We start from the raw sequence: 17119 nt of genomic DNA, 5'->3' as shown, positions 1-17119 counted from the left end.
TCAACAACAACAGTAAAAACAAATAATTAAAAGAGTACTTCCTGGAGGGGTCACTGCTCCAAAGGGATGTTTGGGGTGCAGTCCCGCAAGAGAAAACAGGGGATACCTGGTTGCTCTCCCACTGCGCAGTCCGACAGATGACAGTACGAGTGCAGAATGGACAACCGCATGGAGAAAGTAGCGGGGGATCCACATGTTCCATCTAGAAGAGTAGCATGCACACACGGCGCACACACACACTCTGAGTGCACGCGAGTATTATTGCTCTCTAATTCCCCAAAAACCCAAAAGTGCAATGTGTATCTCTGAGAACAGAGCCTACTCTGAAGCCTATAGTCTTGCCAATATTTAGGGTGCTGAAGAGATTCACATTGAGCCTTGGAACAGCCACATTGGAGCAACCTAGATCCTCCTGAACTGATCCCTCCCTGCCAGGGATTAGGAAGCACATAACAGTGTGCAGTTTGCAAACACAAAACCAAAGGAAGCAATCAGCACCACGCTACATGGACAGGCTTGTCGTTGCACAGACCATCATGCCAGTAGGACTGTACCAATACCAATGAGTGGGGAGGAGGTAAGAAAGAATGAGCAACTAACAAGAAGCAAACAACTGTGCGTTTGCAAAATAGTTCACATGAGACTATGTGTATGCTGGGGACATCTCTAGTATCAGGTAGAGGCCTTCTTGGCATGCGGTGGGCCTACCTGGCATATGGTGGCGATCCTCGTTTTTGTAACTACTGACTTCTTGCGGGCATCCCTGACATCTAGTGGGTACCACATCATTTTGGTGGTCTGGTGTTTACCACTGACATATGGTAAATATTGTTTGTTGATTCATTGCATTTATGATCTACGCACTTGGCCAAAGGCAGGTTGCTCTGGCATAAAGCGAGTACTCGACTCCTGTGATATGGTAGGCACCTTTGAGTTAAGGTGGTCATCCATGGCACAGTCTAGGTGGTCATGGCATACAGTGATGATGCATAGTTATTTGAAACTGAAAAGTGTGTTTGGGATTAAAATTATCTAATTTACTCCAAAATGAAAAGCTTGCATCTGAGGGCAAAAAGTAAAATTTTAGAGAATAGCAAAATGAATTTGAGGGAAATTAGTTTACTGAACAAAAAGGACAAATATATGTGAGCAACATGAATGCATATTTAGTAACTGTCAAGCTGATGTTTTTTAAAACAATTGTTTTTCCAAAACACATTTACAGTGGATATTTGAAGGGGAATTAACTATGGGGTAGTGTGGAGAAGGGGACGGCAGTGGTAAAGGAAAATGCTTTATACACCTTGTAATACAAGGGCCTTGTCAAATTGTAGTTAGATTATTTGATTGTTCTTTAAACCGGATGGGTGGCTTTAGTATTTGTGAAGGGAAATTGCAAAGAAAAATACACCACGTGCAGAACATTTCCACAACCTTTTCTTGGTGGATGAAGCCTTCAAAGATGCCCTCCCTGGGAGGCTTCGATTTGCCGGATCTATCATGACAGTATTGGAATATTTATAAAGCCTATAACTTTAATACTAAATGATGGGAAAATTGTGCAGCAAAATGCATAATTTTAATCCCAATTCTCAGTGCAAACTGGGACAGCAATTCACAGGCTACCACTTTTAAAGTTACTCACTGCCACCCCTAACACAGGCCATTTGTATACTGCACACCACAAACAGAATTGTCTCTTGATGCTTAAGTAACAAGGGTTTTTATTGCTAAACTCAACCACACTTCTTTTATTTAGATCAGAAGGAAGGACAGCCAAGTGGGCTATTCCAGGATTTGTACCTGTGGCTTGCAGGTTACACGCAGATCTCTGCAGTGGCCACTCAAACCCTAGGTATTTTTAAAAAGTTATCTGCAGATTCAGACATATATTCAGATATTGAAATGTATCCAGAAATGTTCCACATCAGATCTGTCGGCAATTCATGGTGAGTCACCACGGTATCTCTGTGGACGCATTGCCTAGAGTCACCGATTGAGGTATCGGCAAAAGCCCCCCGATGTGTACAAGACGAGCCGCCACCAATGCAGGTGACAAGGTGAGAACCTGAGAGGACAACATGGCACCATACAGCCAATGATACACAACCAACTCAGAAGGGACATTACCTTTGGCCAGATATTTCATTCGAAAAAGAGGACTATTTAGGCTAAAAGGAATCTCTGTGAGGCCCAAGACCAAAATCACGTCCCTAATTATATCCCCTATGCTTCTGATACAGGAGAGTGTTCACACGGATTCTCGCCATGATCGGCCAAGACTTACTTACTGTCTGTCGTACTCCTAGCAGAACATTCACCCTTAATCAACTGTGTACTCTCGCTTAGGATGGCCGCGTATTCATATATTAACTGTATTTTAATCATATACAGACTAAGAATTAATTGCAATACCTACATGTCTCCTAACATACAGGAAAGATGTTGAGAATAATGCAAAGCTTTCTACCCAGTTACAATAATTCGATAACACGATGTACGACACCAAACACACGGTGACGCGCTCACCCAGGACTCTAATGATACATTATTTTCTGTTTTAGGCTGGTTTGTTTTTCTACTGCTTGGTGTACACAGCTTAGCTTGGTTTATTTCTTATATTTCTACTAGCTTGGGCTTCCCTTAAAAATTTTTTTTTTAAAAATCCTGAAATCAAAAGGGGAGAGGGCAACAGACTTAAACAATTTGTATTTTTGTTGGGAGGTTCCCCTTAAAGTGAATTTGACTTACCTTTCGTAATAAATTCTTCCATTTTGTCCTTAAAAGGTTGCAGGAACTCCTCTGGGGACAGTCGGCACACCACGACGACTTGCTTCTCACAAACTGTAAAGATAAGTTTCCACTTATTTTTCTGCACAGAGTTGGTTATAGTGTACAATGTACAGTGGACATTGAGCCACACTAACGTCACGTAACTAGGGGATGCACTTATAGTATGGTGGTCCTCACTACTTCTCCTCCCATCACATAGTCCATCTTTCAATTACACACACCCAACTCTTAATGGTCGCCTCCTAAACCATGCATTTACATTTTCTAAATAAAGTGTTGTTGTTTCCAAACCCCTAGAAAATTAACCCTACAACGGATTTTCAAATCATAATTACATCCCTCCGTGCTTGCCATCACCAACTTCCAATAAAACAAATGCGTTACTTTGATAGAAGGTCTAGAAACCTGGTGATATCCTAACACTGCCTACTTTTAGCCTTCATGAAAGTCCATTATGGTTCTGCAACCAAAAATGATTAACCAAGTGTAAAAAAATCAAGCAACCTCATGAGCCTTTATGAACATAAAATGAATTTAATTAAGCAATGACATTCGGCTGAGATCACATAATGTAATGCTCTCCACTACCATAGTGTCCAATGGGATTTAGATTTCCCATGAGGCACTGGGGCAAGACTGATTTGCATATAGCAGGATCTGAACTGGGGTGGCGAAGGGAGCTAAAGAACGATGATGGATTCAACCCAGATCTGTGACTGGGGGTGAGTGTCTGAAAAGTTTCAGCGCTCCATCCGTCATCTCCTTGTGTTTGCTTTGTTCGCCCTAAATTGGCAGGGTATGCCCAGACGTGGGTCCCTTGCTTACTTTGCTACTGGATTCAAGCTAGCCTGGCTGAGGGGTGATATCCCGAAACCGGTCCCAGGATGCTTGTCTCCAGTCCAGGGAAGACGTGGCTTGGCAGTTCAGGCTGGACTGTTCCCATGAGGCACAGGGTCAGACTGATTTGCATATAGCGGAGTCTGAACTGGGGTGGTAAAGTGATCTAAAGAACTATGATAGATTCAACCCAGATCTGTGACTGTGGGTGAGTGTTTGAAGAGTTTCAGTGCTCCGTCCATCATCTCCTTGTGTTTGCTTTGGGATTATCCGTCATGGGCAAATGAGACCAAACTTGTGTAGGCAAAAGATCTTTCCTTAATGGAATTCATTATATGCTCCTGAGGCAGAATAATATTAGTTAACTGAATTCACTTTTTGTTTCATAATGAGATACATTGACAATACATTCTAGAGTATTTTGTTTGACTTCTCTGTATTAGGTTTTAGAACATCAAATTTACATTCCATATTTGCTAACAAATAGGATATTGGATAACAGACTATGAGTTTGAGGCTATTAACTTTTAAACACCAATCAAACTACCCACCTCATTCCAACCCTTCTCCATTTGGAGCGAATTATTCAGATGCATACCTCCTGCGATGGTGGAGCATCCTTGTGCGTACAGTGTAACCACACGATGCTGGCACTTATCTTCTGGTTATTAAGTTACTAGGCTGCTCTTCCGCGCCATGTATATTCAAACATATCCTCCCATGTGAAACTATCAACAACCCTGTGGGGCCTCTACATTCTAGATGATTTAACTCAAAAAATGAATAGCTTCATGTGGCATTCAGTGGACTAGTTTTTTGACATTACAAAGCATGCCTTTACCACACATATTTTACAACGCATATACCTTTACCATACATGCCTTTACAGTGCGTTATATATAAGGTAAGTGAAACCTTCAATTAATAATTGTATTTTTTGTTATTAGGTTAGTGCCCCCAAACCACCCCCATTAAAAAAAATGTACATTTAAATATTTTCTTAATTTGGGGTAAGCCTCAAACAACCCCATTTTTTTTAATTCTAAAAACATTTTTTTTTGGGGGGGGGAACCCCCTCTTTTTGCACCCAATACCCTTACCCACCTCTTAACCCTAAATGTTATATATATATATATATATATACATACACATACATACACACACACACACACCCACACACACACACACACTCTTAAATATACTTACCTTTTGTTGTAAAGGCATGCATAGTGAAGGCATATTTGTGGTAAAGGCCCTGCGTGGCAAAGGCATTGCGAAGTAAAGCGTTGTAAAGGCTGACTCCCGGTGGACCAGTTGCCATAAGGCTCATCTGGTAGAGACGCTACCTCTGATGCCCCTTTGTTATCCCAGCTGCGGCCAGCCGCCAATTCTAGAGTTGGTTTCTTCGACGGACATTATTCTGATAAATCTGCCCTTCTAGAGCTGCCTTATTTCTTCAAGTAAATGCATGATTCCTACAGCCCATGCATCATTAACAGGAAATTTCCTGCATAATGCAGTGACTTCCAATTAATGTTTTTATCATGCAATGCAAGACTGGTGCGTCAAACGGAGGGTTCTGTACAGGGGTGTAACACAGGCCCCCGCAACCCCCGCGGTGCGGGGGGCCCCAAGCTCCAAGGGCCCCCCTCGGCACTGCACTCTGTCCAGAGAGCTCCAGATTAATCTCGTAGGGGGGCCCTCTACGTTCCGTGCAGGGAGGCCCCTCCACTTTTCGTTACGCCAGTGGTTCTGTATGCAGATCTAGATGCAACTCTTTATTTGTACCGCTTATTCTTCCATTTCTCTGCGAGTGATCGAGCAATTCCTCTCCCAGAAATGCTGGAGTATTCAATTGAGTGCTGTTATCCCCTTTGAAACTTTTGAGAATTTCCCGTGAGGCATTTCAGACTCAGGACTTTTTACATTCTAAATTCTAAGAAAATACTAACAGCACTTTCCTTATATTTGCATCAAATGTAACATTTTTCAAACTTTATACCACGAATCTACTGTTCAACCCCTTTTTGTTCTGTCATATCCTCATAATAAGTGAGTGCACTATTATACACTTTGCAAAACCAGAGAAATTTCCAACAAACATTTTTCAGAGGAACTTTTTCCTGCAACATTTTTTTCGTTAACTTGGGAACACTGCACACATTTGTTTTTTCAGTTTTATTTCATCTGCCAAATCTGCTTCGTTTTCCAGGATTTTCCACATGCTTTTTGCAACAAAAAAATATATATATGTTTGTAAAAAAAAACAAAAAACTTTATATAACTGGCAAAATTCCAACTTCAGAAATTTCGTAAACCATGGTCCATGAGTCTGCACTTCATTTAATATGACATAAGTTCTCATTTTTGTAAAATGTTAATATAAGGTTACTGCTTGTGTTATTTATTATTTTCTTAAAATAAATGAATGCAACATTTTGCTTTACCTTCAAGCTCTTTTTTAAGCTTTCTTAATTCTTTCAAAAGGTCTTCGAATTTGAACTGTGAGGCCATGAAGAAATCTTGGGGTTCTGGGAGAGGAAACACACTCTGGTCTGTCCCAGCGTCCTGGCAAATAAAAGAGTGGTTACAAAAAGAATGCTGACATGTAAAGAAAAATATTCACATCTCTGGACAAACAGCTTAACTTCAGGGGGAGCTATTAAACTCCATCCGTGTAGGGTCAAACGATATGGACGAGGCAAAGCTTGGATTCTGGCTTTTAACTTGGTGTGTGGGCCTTACATAGCAGTTCAGAGGAAGCCAGTCGCCCTCTGTTGCACAGAGCACCTGGGGGTTACACGTGGGCATCACAAGCCGCACATGGCAGCTACACCAGTCTATCAGATCTAAGAGTACTAGGAGTGGAGTACAGTAGGTTGACATGACAGTGTTGAAGTAGGTGAGCAAAGCTTGTTCCCCACGGCTGGGAAGCAGTAGGTTACACGTCAAGGATTGACGGGGAGAGAGGTGATCTGCGTAAACCAGGATAGAACCGCTGTATCCATCAAAGCAAAGTTCGAGGGGATGAGAGTGCTTTGCATAACCAGAACTGGACAGCAGTAGGGTAGCGGGTCAGAGATGGAGATGGTGAGCAATGACTGGCATACTTAAGATGGACTCGTCAGCTGTAGGTCACAGGTCTCAGCGGGGTTCGGAGTAAAATAGGACTGGTGGCAACAAGCCACGTCTGGAAAGAATGAGAAATACTCTTCCCAGGATCAACGCTAACTGGCGCGGAAAGAGAAGAACTGACGTCAGCGAGCTGTGGTGGTGCCTTTATAGGTGACGTGGACATCACTTCCAGCATGGGCGACGCCACACGAAGCAGATCAACGCCACCTACTGGCACGCAGGGGTACTGCTCACGCAAAAATCTTCTGGATCCAGTCTGACACCTGGTACATTCAGAGGTAAGGAATCTGCGGGTAGATGTCTATCAGATATTTACTTTACAAGTAGATAACAGGTCAGCGTTAGACAGATTCCCTGGTGGTCTTTATAACCTGGACTGGACAGCAAGGAATAACACGCCAGGTGTTTTGGAAAGGAGGAGCAATGTTCTGTATAGTTCAGGCCAGGTCCGCAGTCAGTAACAGGATTCTCAATACGTGAAGATAGGAGAGAGGGAAAGAACCGCAGAGCTGCATTAGCAGGATTCCGTGGTTCATGAGTAAGCACATTGATTTACCACACAGTACAATAAAAACTGCATATAGGGGCTACTGAACAAGAAATACATGTGATAGGAATACTGCGTATGATATGGAAAGCAGAGAAACACAGGTCAATGTACATTGGGAGAGTGACAGAAAGGAAGAGCATGCTAGCATTAGGATCCAGCCTGAAAGATCTACAAGATGTGAGGGTGGCCCATACAGGAGAACACAGGTCAAGTGTGCGGTACAATGACAAAACAGCAATGGAACAGTATGGGCGTGCAGGACCATATGATCGCTAGAGAGGTGATATATAGAGATCCGCCATGAGGTCATTACATTTGCTGTTCAGGCAGATGAATGATCAGTGTTTGCAACTGGTCACATTATCTCTGAATTTTGTTTCCATTGTTAAAACCAAATTGACTGATGCAGAAAAATGTTGGTATTTAACATCTGTCTTCATTTCTCTATTTAATATTTCAAACATTGCTTTCTCTCCGTGACACAATGCTTTTAATCCTGTCTTGTTGGGATTCTGACCTTGTCGAAGTGTCGCAGGTAGTACTTCACCACATAGTCCACGAGGCTTATGCGATTATCCTAGAGCAGGAAAAGAAGTTGTTGTGAGTGGCGCTCAGGAGGTAGGCATGCAAACTTTAAAGAAAAGAGGCACTGTAAACACAAAGCACAATACATTATATCCATGGTCACTGGAATTATCAGATCCTGCTGCGGAGACTTTTTTCTGCATAGTTATGGATATGCCACATTTGCCACACAATCCATCTGCTGGATAATTAGCAGATTTCATCAAAATGCTAGTTTTAGCTCAATTGGATCAAAAGTTACTAGCTCAAACAGGTGAAAAGATTCTGAACAAAAAGTGCCACACATGGCTCCATGCAGCAGCAGACCCTTTGTAAAGGTTAAGTTGCTGATTGAGGAATTCAGTGTGTGTTAAACTGGTAATAAATAGGTGCAACTTTGCCCAGATTGTTTTAATAGTTGAGATTACAAAATATTGAAATACTGCTACAGTATAGGTCACATCATTTGTCAACCCTGCCACATAATTTTGTCAACCCTACCGTATAGTTTGGTCTTCCAATTATACATTGTTCCAGTTACCCTGATTATATCTGGATTCAACTTGAGCACATTATCTACTACAATATCACTTACTAGGAAGCATTGACTACAGTAGTATCTCGACCATACAAAACCAACTACCAACAAACCTATCTACGGCAAAAACCTCCCAGTTACAAAAAGACACACTTCTTGCTTATTTTAAACCTTCAAAGGATTCATCTAATGAGAGCATCACCGTTTTTGTTGGTGAGAGCGGGAACATTGCGATCATTTGTACTGGCAGATATTACTTAACATCAATGTTGAATAGGTAGATATGAATTAATATTGATGTTTTTCCATTCAATAGTTATTTTCTCAATGTTACTGTAGTATATTGTCATAGTCCAGACTTTTATTTTCCTTACATCCCAAACCAGGACACTCATTGCCCATCACTAAACTCTGCCCGTATGATGAAGACTTATTTTGCCATTCGCTGTTCATAATAGGAGGGCATATTAAACTAAGCACAAGACTCTAGCTTGGAGGAAGGACTACCAGCTTGGGGTTGAAGGAGTAACCAAGGCCTTTAAAATGCTCTGTGTTACTAAGTCCCACTCAATGTACTAAAACCCCCCATCTCAGACCTGGATAACAGCATAACTGGGGCATTGGGGAGAACTTACCCGGCTTTTCACATCCTTAAGCTTGGGTAAGATTTCCAAACCATATCCATCGGCCTGCCCCCTCGTCCGGTTGCCGCCATTCATGTAGTTTCCAAAAGCCAGAATCAGTCCCAGGATGTCCTTGACGCTTTCCATGGTCGTCAGGCCCTGTGAAGAATGTAGGCCAGTTTGTAAAAACAGTCAGGAAGACCAGACCCAAGATTAGAGTCTGTTTTCGATTATTCGTATTGCTTTGAGGGGAAAAAAGTATTTTACAAGTATCTCCTTCGCTACACAGATACAAATGACAAAGGTAGGAGGGGGTCCACACAAAATCTTTTAGGTTCATTCTGATGTGTGGATCTACACAATGTAGGACATTCAGACAAATCCTCCTTTCCAGCCACTTAAGACTTCGAACCCTCCTTTCCAATTTTGACCACTCTTTCTTTGTTCCACCATTTTCCTAAATCAACCTGGGAAGCTGATCGGAAAAACCCCACAACCTCTTCCTTACCAGACTTCACCTTTCCTTCCCTGATCCTAAACAAATCTCCAGTTCTTACATCCAGGTCCTGAACAGAGTGTAACCTGTCATATCATTGCTTACTCTTCTGTTACGCTACTTTCATTATATTTACCATCGTATTACTGATGCAACTTTTACCCCCCCCACCTTTTTTAGGTAGCCAACTTGAATCTACCAGAGTGTTTGTTTTACGCCCTTTCAAAGTCTCAAATAGATGTGCCTCGTGTGCCCACAACAATTTCCGCAATGATCCCGCTAAAGACAGTTCACTGGCTATTGCCAACATAATACAACTAACTGACCACCTATTTGCTCGCTTCACCATGAAAGTCCATTAAAGTTTTATAAATTGTTTTGCTTATAAATTGGTTTGCTAATGAATTGTACCCCTTCTCAATTAAAACCTAATCATTTCTTGAGGACAAAAACTGAACTCCATTTTCAAAGATAATCTATTTTGGCAACCCTTCTCTCGAGAACAAATCAGTAAGAAACTATCACAACTTTTCTGTGACAAACCTTACTCCAATCCATCTCTAGAACTACTCCATTAGAACGGGTTCATAACAACTACCAATCTTACCAACACAAAGGACCCAGAAAGTCAAAGCCAAATTCCGCTCATGGTGCTTTAGGATCTCACCAGCTACCACTGTTGCCTTATTACTACTCGGATTGCTTTTCCCAACACTCTTCAAACGCCTCTGGACCCTACATTCTCTATCCATCATAGGACACCAATACTTATCTGTGTTCCGTTTACACAAAATGATACCCTAAATGAACAAAATATACTAATTCAAGTAATTTCTCTCGCGCGCGTTCTCTCATCAACAGCTCCCCTTTCAAAATCAACTCTGACGGCCACTTTGCCATATCGGTTAACTATGCTTGTGTAATGTGGCCCTTTGAGGGAGCACAGAGGACAGACATTTACCAAGGGCAGGTAACAAGCTCAAGCTGAAGGCTAAGTCTGCACCGCGTTCTGGTGTCTCAACAAGGCAGGTGCGGCAGTCGAGGAGTGGCAACTGATCGGCACCCATGGTAGGCCCGGCAGTGAGGACGGTGTGGGCATGCACAAGCTTCAGAGGCAAACTCCGAGTTTTCTGCAGCCACCATGTTGAAAACTCAAGGGAGGAACGAAAAGGAAGAGATTTTGTAAGGGGCAAAGGCAGAGACCTAGGCGACCCAAGAGGGAATGGCTACAGACAAAAACCGCCTGAAGGATAACAGCATGGCCTTCAAGAAAGAGAAGCAGGTCTCCACAAGCGGTATACAAGGCACCGTTAAGGGCTAGATAGGGAGAAGAAAGATGGTGTGTTATTGTGTGCCTAATGCCCTCCTTTTCTCCTTCTCAGGCAAGTCAGAGATAATAATGGTTGGGGTACTAGGTGCCTGGAAAGACAACACCCCAGATACCACCAAAGTCATGATGCCAAAGGACAGTAGAGAAAAGAAAGGTTCAGTTGCTAAGTTGGGAGTTGGCGCCTCTAACACTTGATATCTAGATTGATGACTGCCTCAGTTCTAGAAAAGAGCAACTAAATGATTCCACTTTAAACCATGCTCTATCCAAAGCAAAGGACAATAGCAATATGGAAGATTTTTCCCCTCTGGCCACAGGTCCAAAGTGAGTTGTGCCAAGGAAGGAAGGAGATGACACCAAACAACTACCGGAGCCCTCATCGTACCATCAGACATAGCTAGAATTGGCACACAGTAAACTTACTCATCATATTGCAACAACTGCTCTGGATCGGTGTACATGCAGAAACTACTCAATTCAGCAAGAAAGGTCCTGTGTGCCAACTATGCAATCCAGGGCACGTTCCTCTGGCACTTCTACAACCATTGCTAGATACAAATGTATTTCCAAAGGATTGGAACAGATATAGTAGGTCCCCTAAAGCCTCCAAGAAGAGGTCAACAACACAATCTAGTTTTGACAGACTATGCCTTTCCACAAAGAAGAACCTCTGTAGCTCAGATCTGTGATTTCCTCATTCCACTCTTTACGCAAGTTGGGTTGCCTGCAGATGTCCTAACAAACCAGAGTACCATTTTCATGTCAACTTTAATGAAACAAATTTGTGAAGTAGTGCATCCATTTTGGTTAACCCTGGCCTGGCCTTTCACAAGATGGAGGAAGAGGACTGTGCTCCGAGACATTGCGAGTGTACGGCTCACATTCCTGTAGCTCGAGGGAGGAGACCGCGACAGTGAAGTGAGGGGAGAGCAGACAGGTCCCCTTTATACGTTTATGAGACTTTTTGGTTTGCAAGGAGCTGCTGATTAGTCTTCCTGAACACTGCCATTTGGTGGACAGTAGGGATTAGAGATGGGCTTTTTGTAAAAGGTGAGGAAACCTTTGGCGAGTACTACTCTTTTGTCTTTCCCCGATTACTCCTTCAGGCTGGGTAATGACAGCCATGTCGGGAAACCTCACACCTCTTTCTGCCTCTGTTGTGGGTGTTTCAGGTTAAAGATGACCCCTGCTGTGGGGAGCATCACTCTACACAAAGGCTGTGTCTAGAGAGAAGCCATGAAAGGACACTTGAAAGGAAAACCAACCTAAACTGGTTCTATAGTTTTAGACGGTGGATCCTAATTCTTCAGTAGTGCTTAAAAGTTGGATCCACATGTTGTTCTTGTTACAAGTCTTCTATTATCAAGGAACGGAGTCCTCTGCAGCGTACTCAGCGGTCTGTTGGTTAACCAGGGCTGGTGTCTGCCTGACAGCCTGTCTTCCAAAGGTCTCTAGAGGCAAATGAGCATTAAAGAGGACTTAAAATGTTGTTTTTCTCTCATCATATTTGTTGTGCCTTCAAAGACTAAGATCCCATGCCATTCAAGTCTTCTGACAGATTACTGCTTATTCTTTTAACATGGAGAGCGGTGTTTACTTTTCTTTCTCATACTGAAAAGTGTGAGAATTTTGTAAAGTGAACTGAGTTAAACGGTAGGCTATAGTCTCGTTTTCTTCTAAAATGCATCAATAATTAAATACCTATAAATGAACTGTAGAAATATTTCAAAATTAAAGTAGGAAAGCAAAAATGAAGTGCTTTTTTTTCTAATTCTGAAGTGTGATGGAAACAAAGATCTTAATAGGAGCAAAACAAATCAAGACACTTTACTTGGTGATGCGCAAATGACCAATATTAGTTGAAACCCAATGTCCACACATTGCTTGTGCGCTATAGTTTTTTGTAACACATTGCTTGTGCGCTATAGTTTTTTGTAAGTGAAACAGTATATCTGTGCAAATGTAGTGGTCATTTCAATGGAAAATGTGCTTTCTGTAAAGGACACTGTGATACCACACTATACTTTAGGAATATAATTGTGACAGCGTACTTCTGAATGCAACACCCGCTACATACACTCTTAGCGCTTTCCTTCTGAATCGGCGTGGCTCATTTGCAACACTTGTTCTATACGTGATGCTTGGATTTTACAGAATTAGTTCAGGTATGTAACATTGATTCTAACAAATTTCTTTTAGGGCCACTGGTTGGTTGGGTGTGCAGGAACACCGCCCCCCCCCTCCCCAGGTGTTGAAACAAAGGCTGGATTGACACCTTGATCCCAATTCGGTTTTTAGTGTGGTAGGTCATGGGTGGGATGAGAAGGAAAACAAACTGAACTTGAAAAGAAACAACTAACTGAACATTCAATGTGTAATGTAACCGGTGCACATGTAAAGCGCTTCAATAACTTTGGGTCGTGTTTGCACTGTATAAAACCACACAAAAAACAAAACAAACAAAAAACAGTAAAACTACTGTAGGGTGAAGTTAGATACACTGCTGCTTCCTCATTCGTTAAGCGTTTCTGCCCTTACGAAGTCTAAAAAAATCTACTTCTAACAGCACAGAAATATCCATTGTGGGTGACCAATATGTATTCTTTTATTTGGTTCACCATACCTTACACGCCCGGGAGAGGACATCAACCTTGCGATGCACAGAGGTGATCCCTTCAGAGAACACAGACTGGAAGATGATGCACTGCGACCGCTCGGCGAAGTTTGGGATCTGGGATAACTCGTACAGGAACCTGTGAAGAGAGAAGAGGTCTGGAATTTTCAAATATCCACCTACCAGGGTCGGACCAGGAAAGAAAACATGCCGGGCACCAAAATAAAAAAAAATGGCCTCCACTAGTGAATTGGGAGACTAAAAATGTGGCCCATGTTTGCAAATTGGCAGTTTTGAACTTGTAAAGATAACGCAGTTCAAGTGTTGTGCAAGACATGGGAGACTGCATGCACTGGAGCTTCCAACAGGTAATATTTGCTCTAATATCAGGGAACTCAACAGTAAAAATGGCCCTCGGGACCACAAAACAGTTCCACAAACACACTGACCTTTCAAACCAGCCCATCGGGAACAGGCTGACTGACCTAAAGGTCAGCCCGACCCGGCCATCTACATACAAGGACATACGCTCAGTGGAAAACTGTGTGCAGTTAGAAACAACATTTGCAATGCAATAGGTCTTGTATTTGTGAGAGTTTAAGCTTTTGGCATTGTAAATAACAATGCCTTTGATTTATCTGTTTGATTATTAACACATAAATGAAAGGCATTGTCATTTTCTTTGCCAATAGCTAAAACTCTTGTAAATACGAGACCAATTTCATTTCAAAGAAGCGACCGCCATTGTCCCAGGCTGCATGGAAAGTGAAAGCACGCATGGCGCACTGAATATTGCACGAATGATGTTGTGCCTGCAGAAGGAGGAACTCTTTAAAGAAAATAGTGCTTATAGACTAAATAAGACACACCGTGAAACAACAGAAGTAAAAGGGCCAGTCCTCATGGGAAGTTACAAATCAACACAAACAAAAGAGTGAAGCCAGAATGTCAAGGGCTATGAACAAAAATCATCATGTTTTTTAAAAAACATGAGTGATTTTTGTTCATAGCCCTTGACATTCTTGCTTCACTCTTTTGTTGTTTATGCGTATATCTCTGGGGATTAAGAGTGGAGACAAAGAGGTTCCCTCTCTTTGTTTTGATATAAGTTACAAATGAAGACAAGCCGGTACTAAGGAGCGACTAACAAGCCAATTAATGAATCAGAAGCCAGCATTTACAAAGGACAATGACACAAGCCAATGAAAAATATGGGCGGAGAGTGGGCGGAGCTTCAAGTCCATACTCTAATACAGCATGCCTCGCAAAGCAGCGCAAGCGCTGCCCAGGATCGACCTAAAAAGGTGCTCACAATATGAGCAGTAGGCTGAGAAAGCCTGAACTTAAATGGTATCCTTGTTTTGCAAGAGTCTAACACGGTCTTGTTTTCAAGGCTGCCTTAGGATTAGTAGCAACTGATCTAATCAGACACTCCTCTCCTTCCTATGTCGTTGGAAATAACAAGCACTCTCAAAGCCAATAGGTCGCACCTTTGGGCTTTTCCAATTCCTTTTGGCGGTGCTATACAGCTTAGGGGCAATGTGCCGCATTGTCAGAAAAAACACCAGCAGATAAATGCGCCTATCCATTATTTTTACATTTATAGATCCATAAGGCAGATCCCACTTGGATCGGTAAATAAAAACAAAGATTTTTAGTGCAAAACTCAAGTTACATTTTTTTATAAAAAAGAGCTTGGGTGTTGGGGGTGCGATGGGGGTAATGGGTGAGCAGGTGAAGGGAGAAAAGAGGAAAAGCAGCACATGGAGGGCAGAGAAGCACAAGAGGGAGAAAAGCCCAGAAGGGGTAGAGAAGCACACAGACGAGAGGGAGCAGGGCAGGATGAGAGCAGTACACAAAGATGAGAGCAACACAAAGTGGGAGGGGAAGAGAAGCACAAATGGGAGGCGAACAGAAAAAACATGCACTCAATGGAGTGTCTAAACAAAAAGAAATGAGAGCAGCATGGAGGGAGTGGGGGGAATAGACGAAGAGAGAGCAACACGGAACTGGGGAGAGAAGCAGACGAGGAAAACAGCTGGAAAACTCATGCACTCTTGTACTGAAGGAAAAAGAAGTTCACTAAAAGTGAGCAGTGGAAGAACACAAGTAAAAGGGTATGCTCCAGGAGAGGAAAAACACCAGATGTACATGACAAGCTATCAAGTAAGAAGCAAGCAAATGAGCGGGACAATAAAGCCAAACAATGGTAAAAAATAGGTGGGCTTTAAGCCCATAGGTCTTTTGCAACTAGGCAACTTGGGATGTCTGTTAGGCTGGACTTTAAAACCCATGCCGGTCCACAAACAGCTTATTTGTAAAACCAGCAAAAATCCTCCTAAAAGTTAACAAGTTAACAATGCAGTTAAAAAACCTCCTATGAAAATCTGCTGCTTCAATCTCACAGCGGCGTCTCATTTGGAGAAAAAAGAAAAAAATAATAAGGACACCAATCAGATGAATGTTGACATACCGAACAGAAAACAAATATTTTCAATGCAATTTATAGAAAGTTTAATTCAAACAAATGTGAAGTAGAACATATTGGCACCAAGGCCTGAAGTGATGGAGACTGGGATGGCAGAAGCCGACGAGAGTACAGGTACATGAGACAGATACATTTTTTTCTTTTTAAAGGAGGGGAGGGATGTGCTGGGTCAGCACCAAGGGAGGAAGAGAGAAGAAGAATGGAAGAAAATAGAAAATCCTGGAAAAAGGAGGCAAGGCATCTGTGCAATTCTTGAGGGAATGTTTGACACGAAAAAGCATTCATGTTGACTTACGCAACTCTGGAAAGGCATACATTTGGAAAAAGAAATGGAGGCAACTCGTTTGTGGAGAAAGTTTCTCCATGGCTGGTTTCCGCAAGCTCATTTCCCACCAGAAAAATGGTTTCTAGTAGGCGACTCCTGTAATTCTATCCTAGTCCTCCTCCAAATAACAGACTGCAAAAGTAGGAACACATCGCTTTTAATTAAATGTATCAAAACAGACCATTTCAAACTGGCTCTCAGTCTGTGGATTTACCAATAGCATTAAGTAAAATGATTAGCATGATTCCCCATGTCCCGAATGCCACAATTGGCTAGTCCTCACTTTTTAGCCAATACACATTGGGTTGAGGGGATTTCAGATTTTTCTTTTACAACTGGGCCCAATACCAAGTACACAAAGTGCTGTTGGTGAAGAAACCAAACCCGATTGAAGGTAAAAAAAAGAAAAAAGGTACTAATATCTTGTATTATAATAAGGCAACACATTGGTCCGCGTGTACAATGGAGGTCTCGTGTTTGAATCCCATCAGGGCCAAATGAGCCTCTCACTCCTCTGAGGTGGACAAGAAAGTTGTATGAACAACTTTTCATTTTTTTATTTTATTACCAACGCTATGTAATCATGGAGGAGACTACCCAGTGTAATTAACATTAACACAAGATGCATTGAAATGAACCTAAAATCGTCACGTTCCAGCAATTTAAGCCACTAGTGGTCCTAGGAGTACACACTGGGGACTCCCCTAACGCAACCTGTCCCTGAAGGAGTGCTGGTTACGGTTCTTGTGTAAGTACAGGTTCAGCAGCATTCACAAACTAGCACTGACAAAGTCAAAAGTTCATGTGGACAAAAGGCAATGGCTGG

At 42.2% G+C, this 17119-nt stretch overlaps 1 protein-coding gene across 1 annotated transcript in view; it reads right to left on the bottom strand.

The window, feature by feature from the left end:
- FMN1 (formin 1) overlaps positions 1 to 17119 on the bottom strand; it is a 469294-nt gene that overhangs the window by 7588 nt on the left and 444587 nt on the right. Inside the window, exons 16-20 of the mRNA XM_085627914.1 lie at positions 13490 to 13619; positions 9053 to 9199; positions 7833 to 7892; positions 6078 to 6198; positions 2752 to 2844 (exon numbers count right to left, since the gene is read on the bottom strand). Of these exons, the coding sequence (XP_085484040.1) occupies positions 2752 to 2844; positions 6078 to 6198; positions 7833 to 7892; positions 9053 to 9199; positions 13490 to 13619 (551 nt within the window). The remainder of the gene's footprint in view (positions 1 to 2751; positions 2845 to 6077; positions 6199 to 7832; positions 7893 to 9052; positions 9200 to 13489; positions 13620 to 17119) is intronic.

The sequence above is a fragment of the Triturus cristatus genome, chromosome 9 (assembly GCF_964204655.1).
Source record: "Triturus cristatus chromosome 9, aTriCri1.1, whole genome shotgun sequence".
Classification (NCBI taxonomy): domain Eukaryota; kingdom Metazoa; phylum Chordata; class Amphibia; order Caudata; family Salamandridae; genus Triturus; species Triturus cristatus.
Note: the sequence above shows the minus strand (reverse complement) of the source record. Positions and strands in the feature narration are given on the sequence as shown.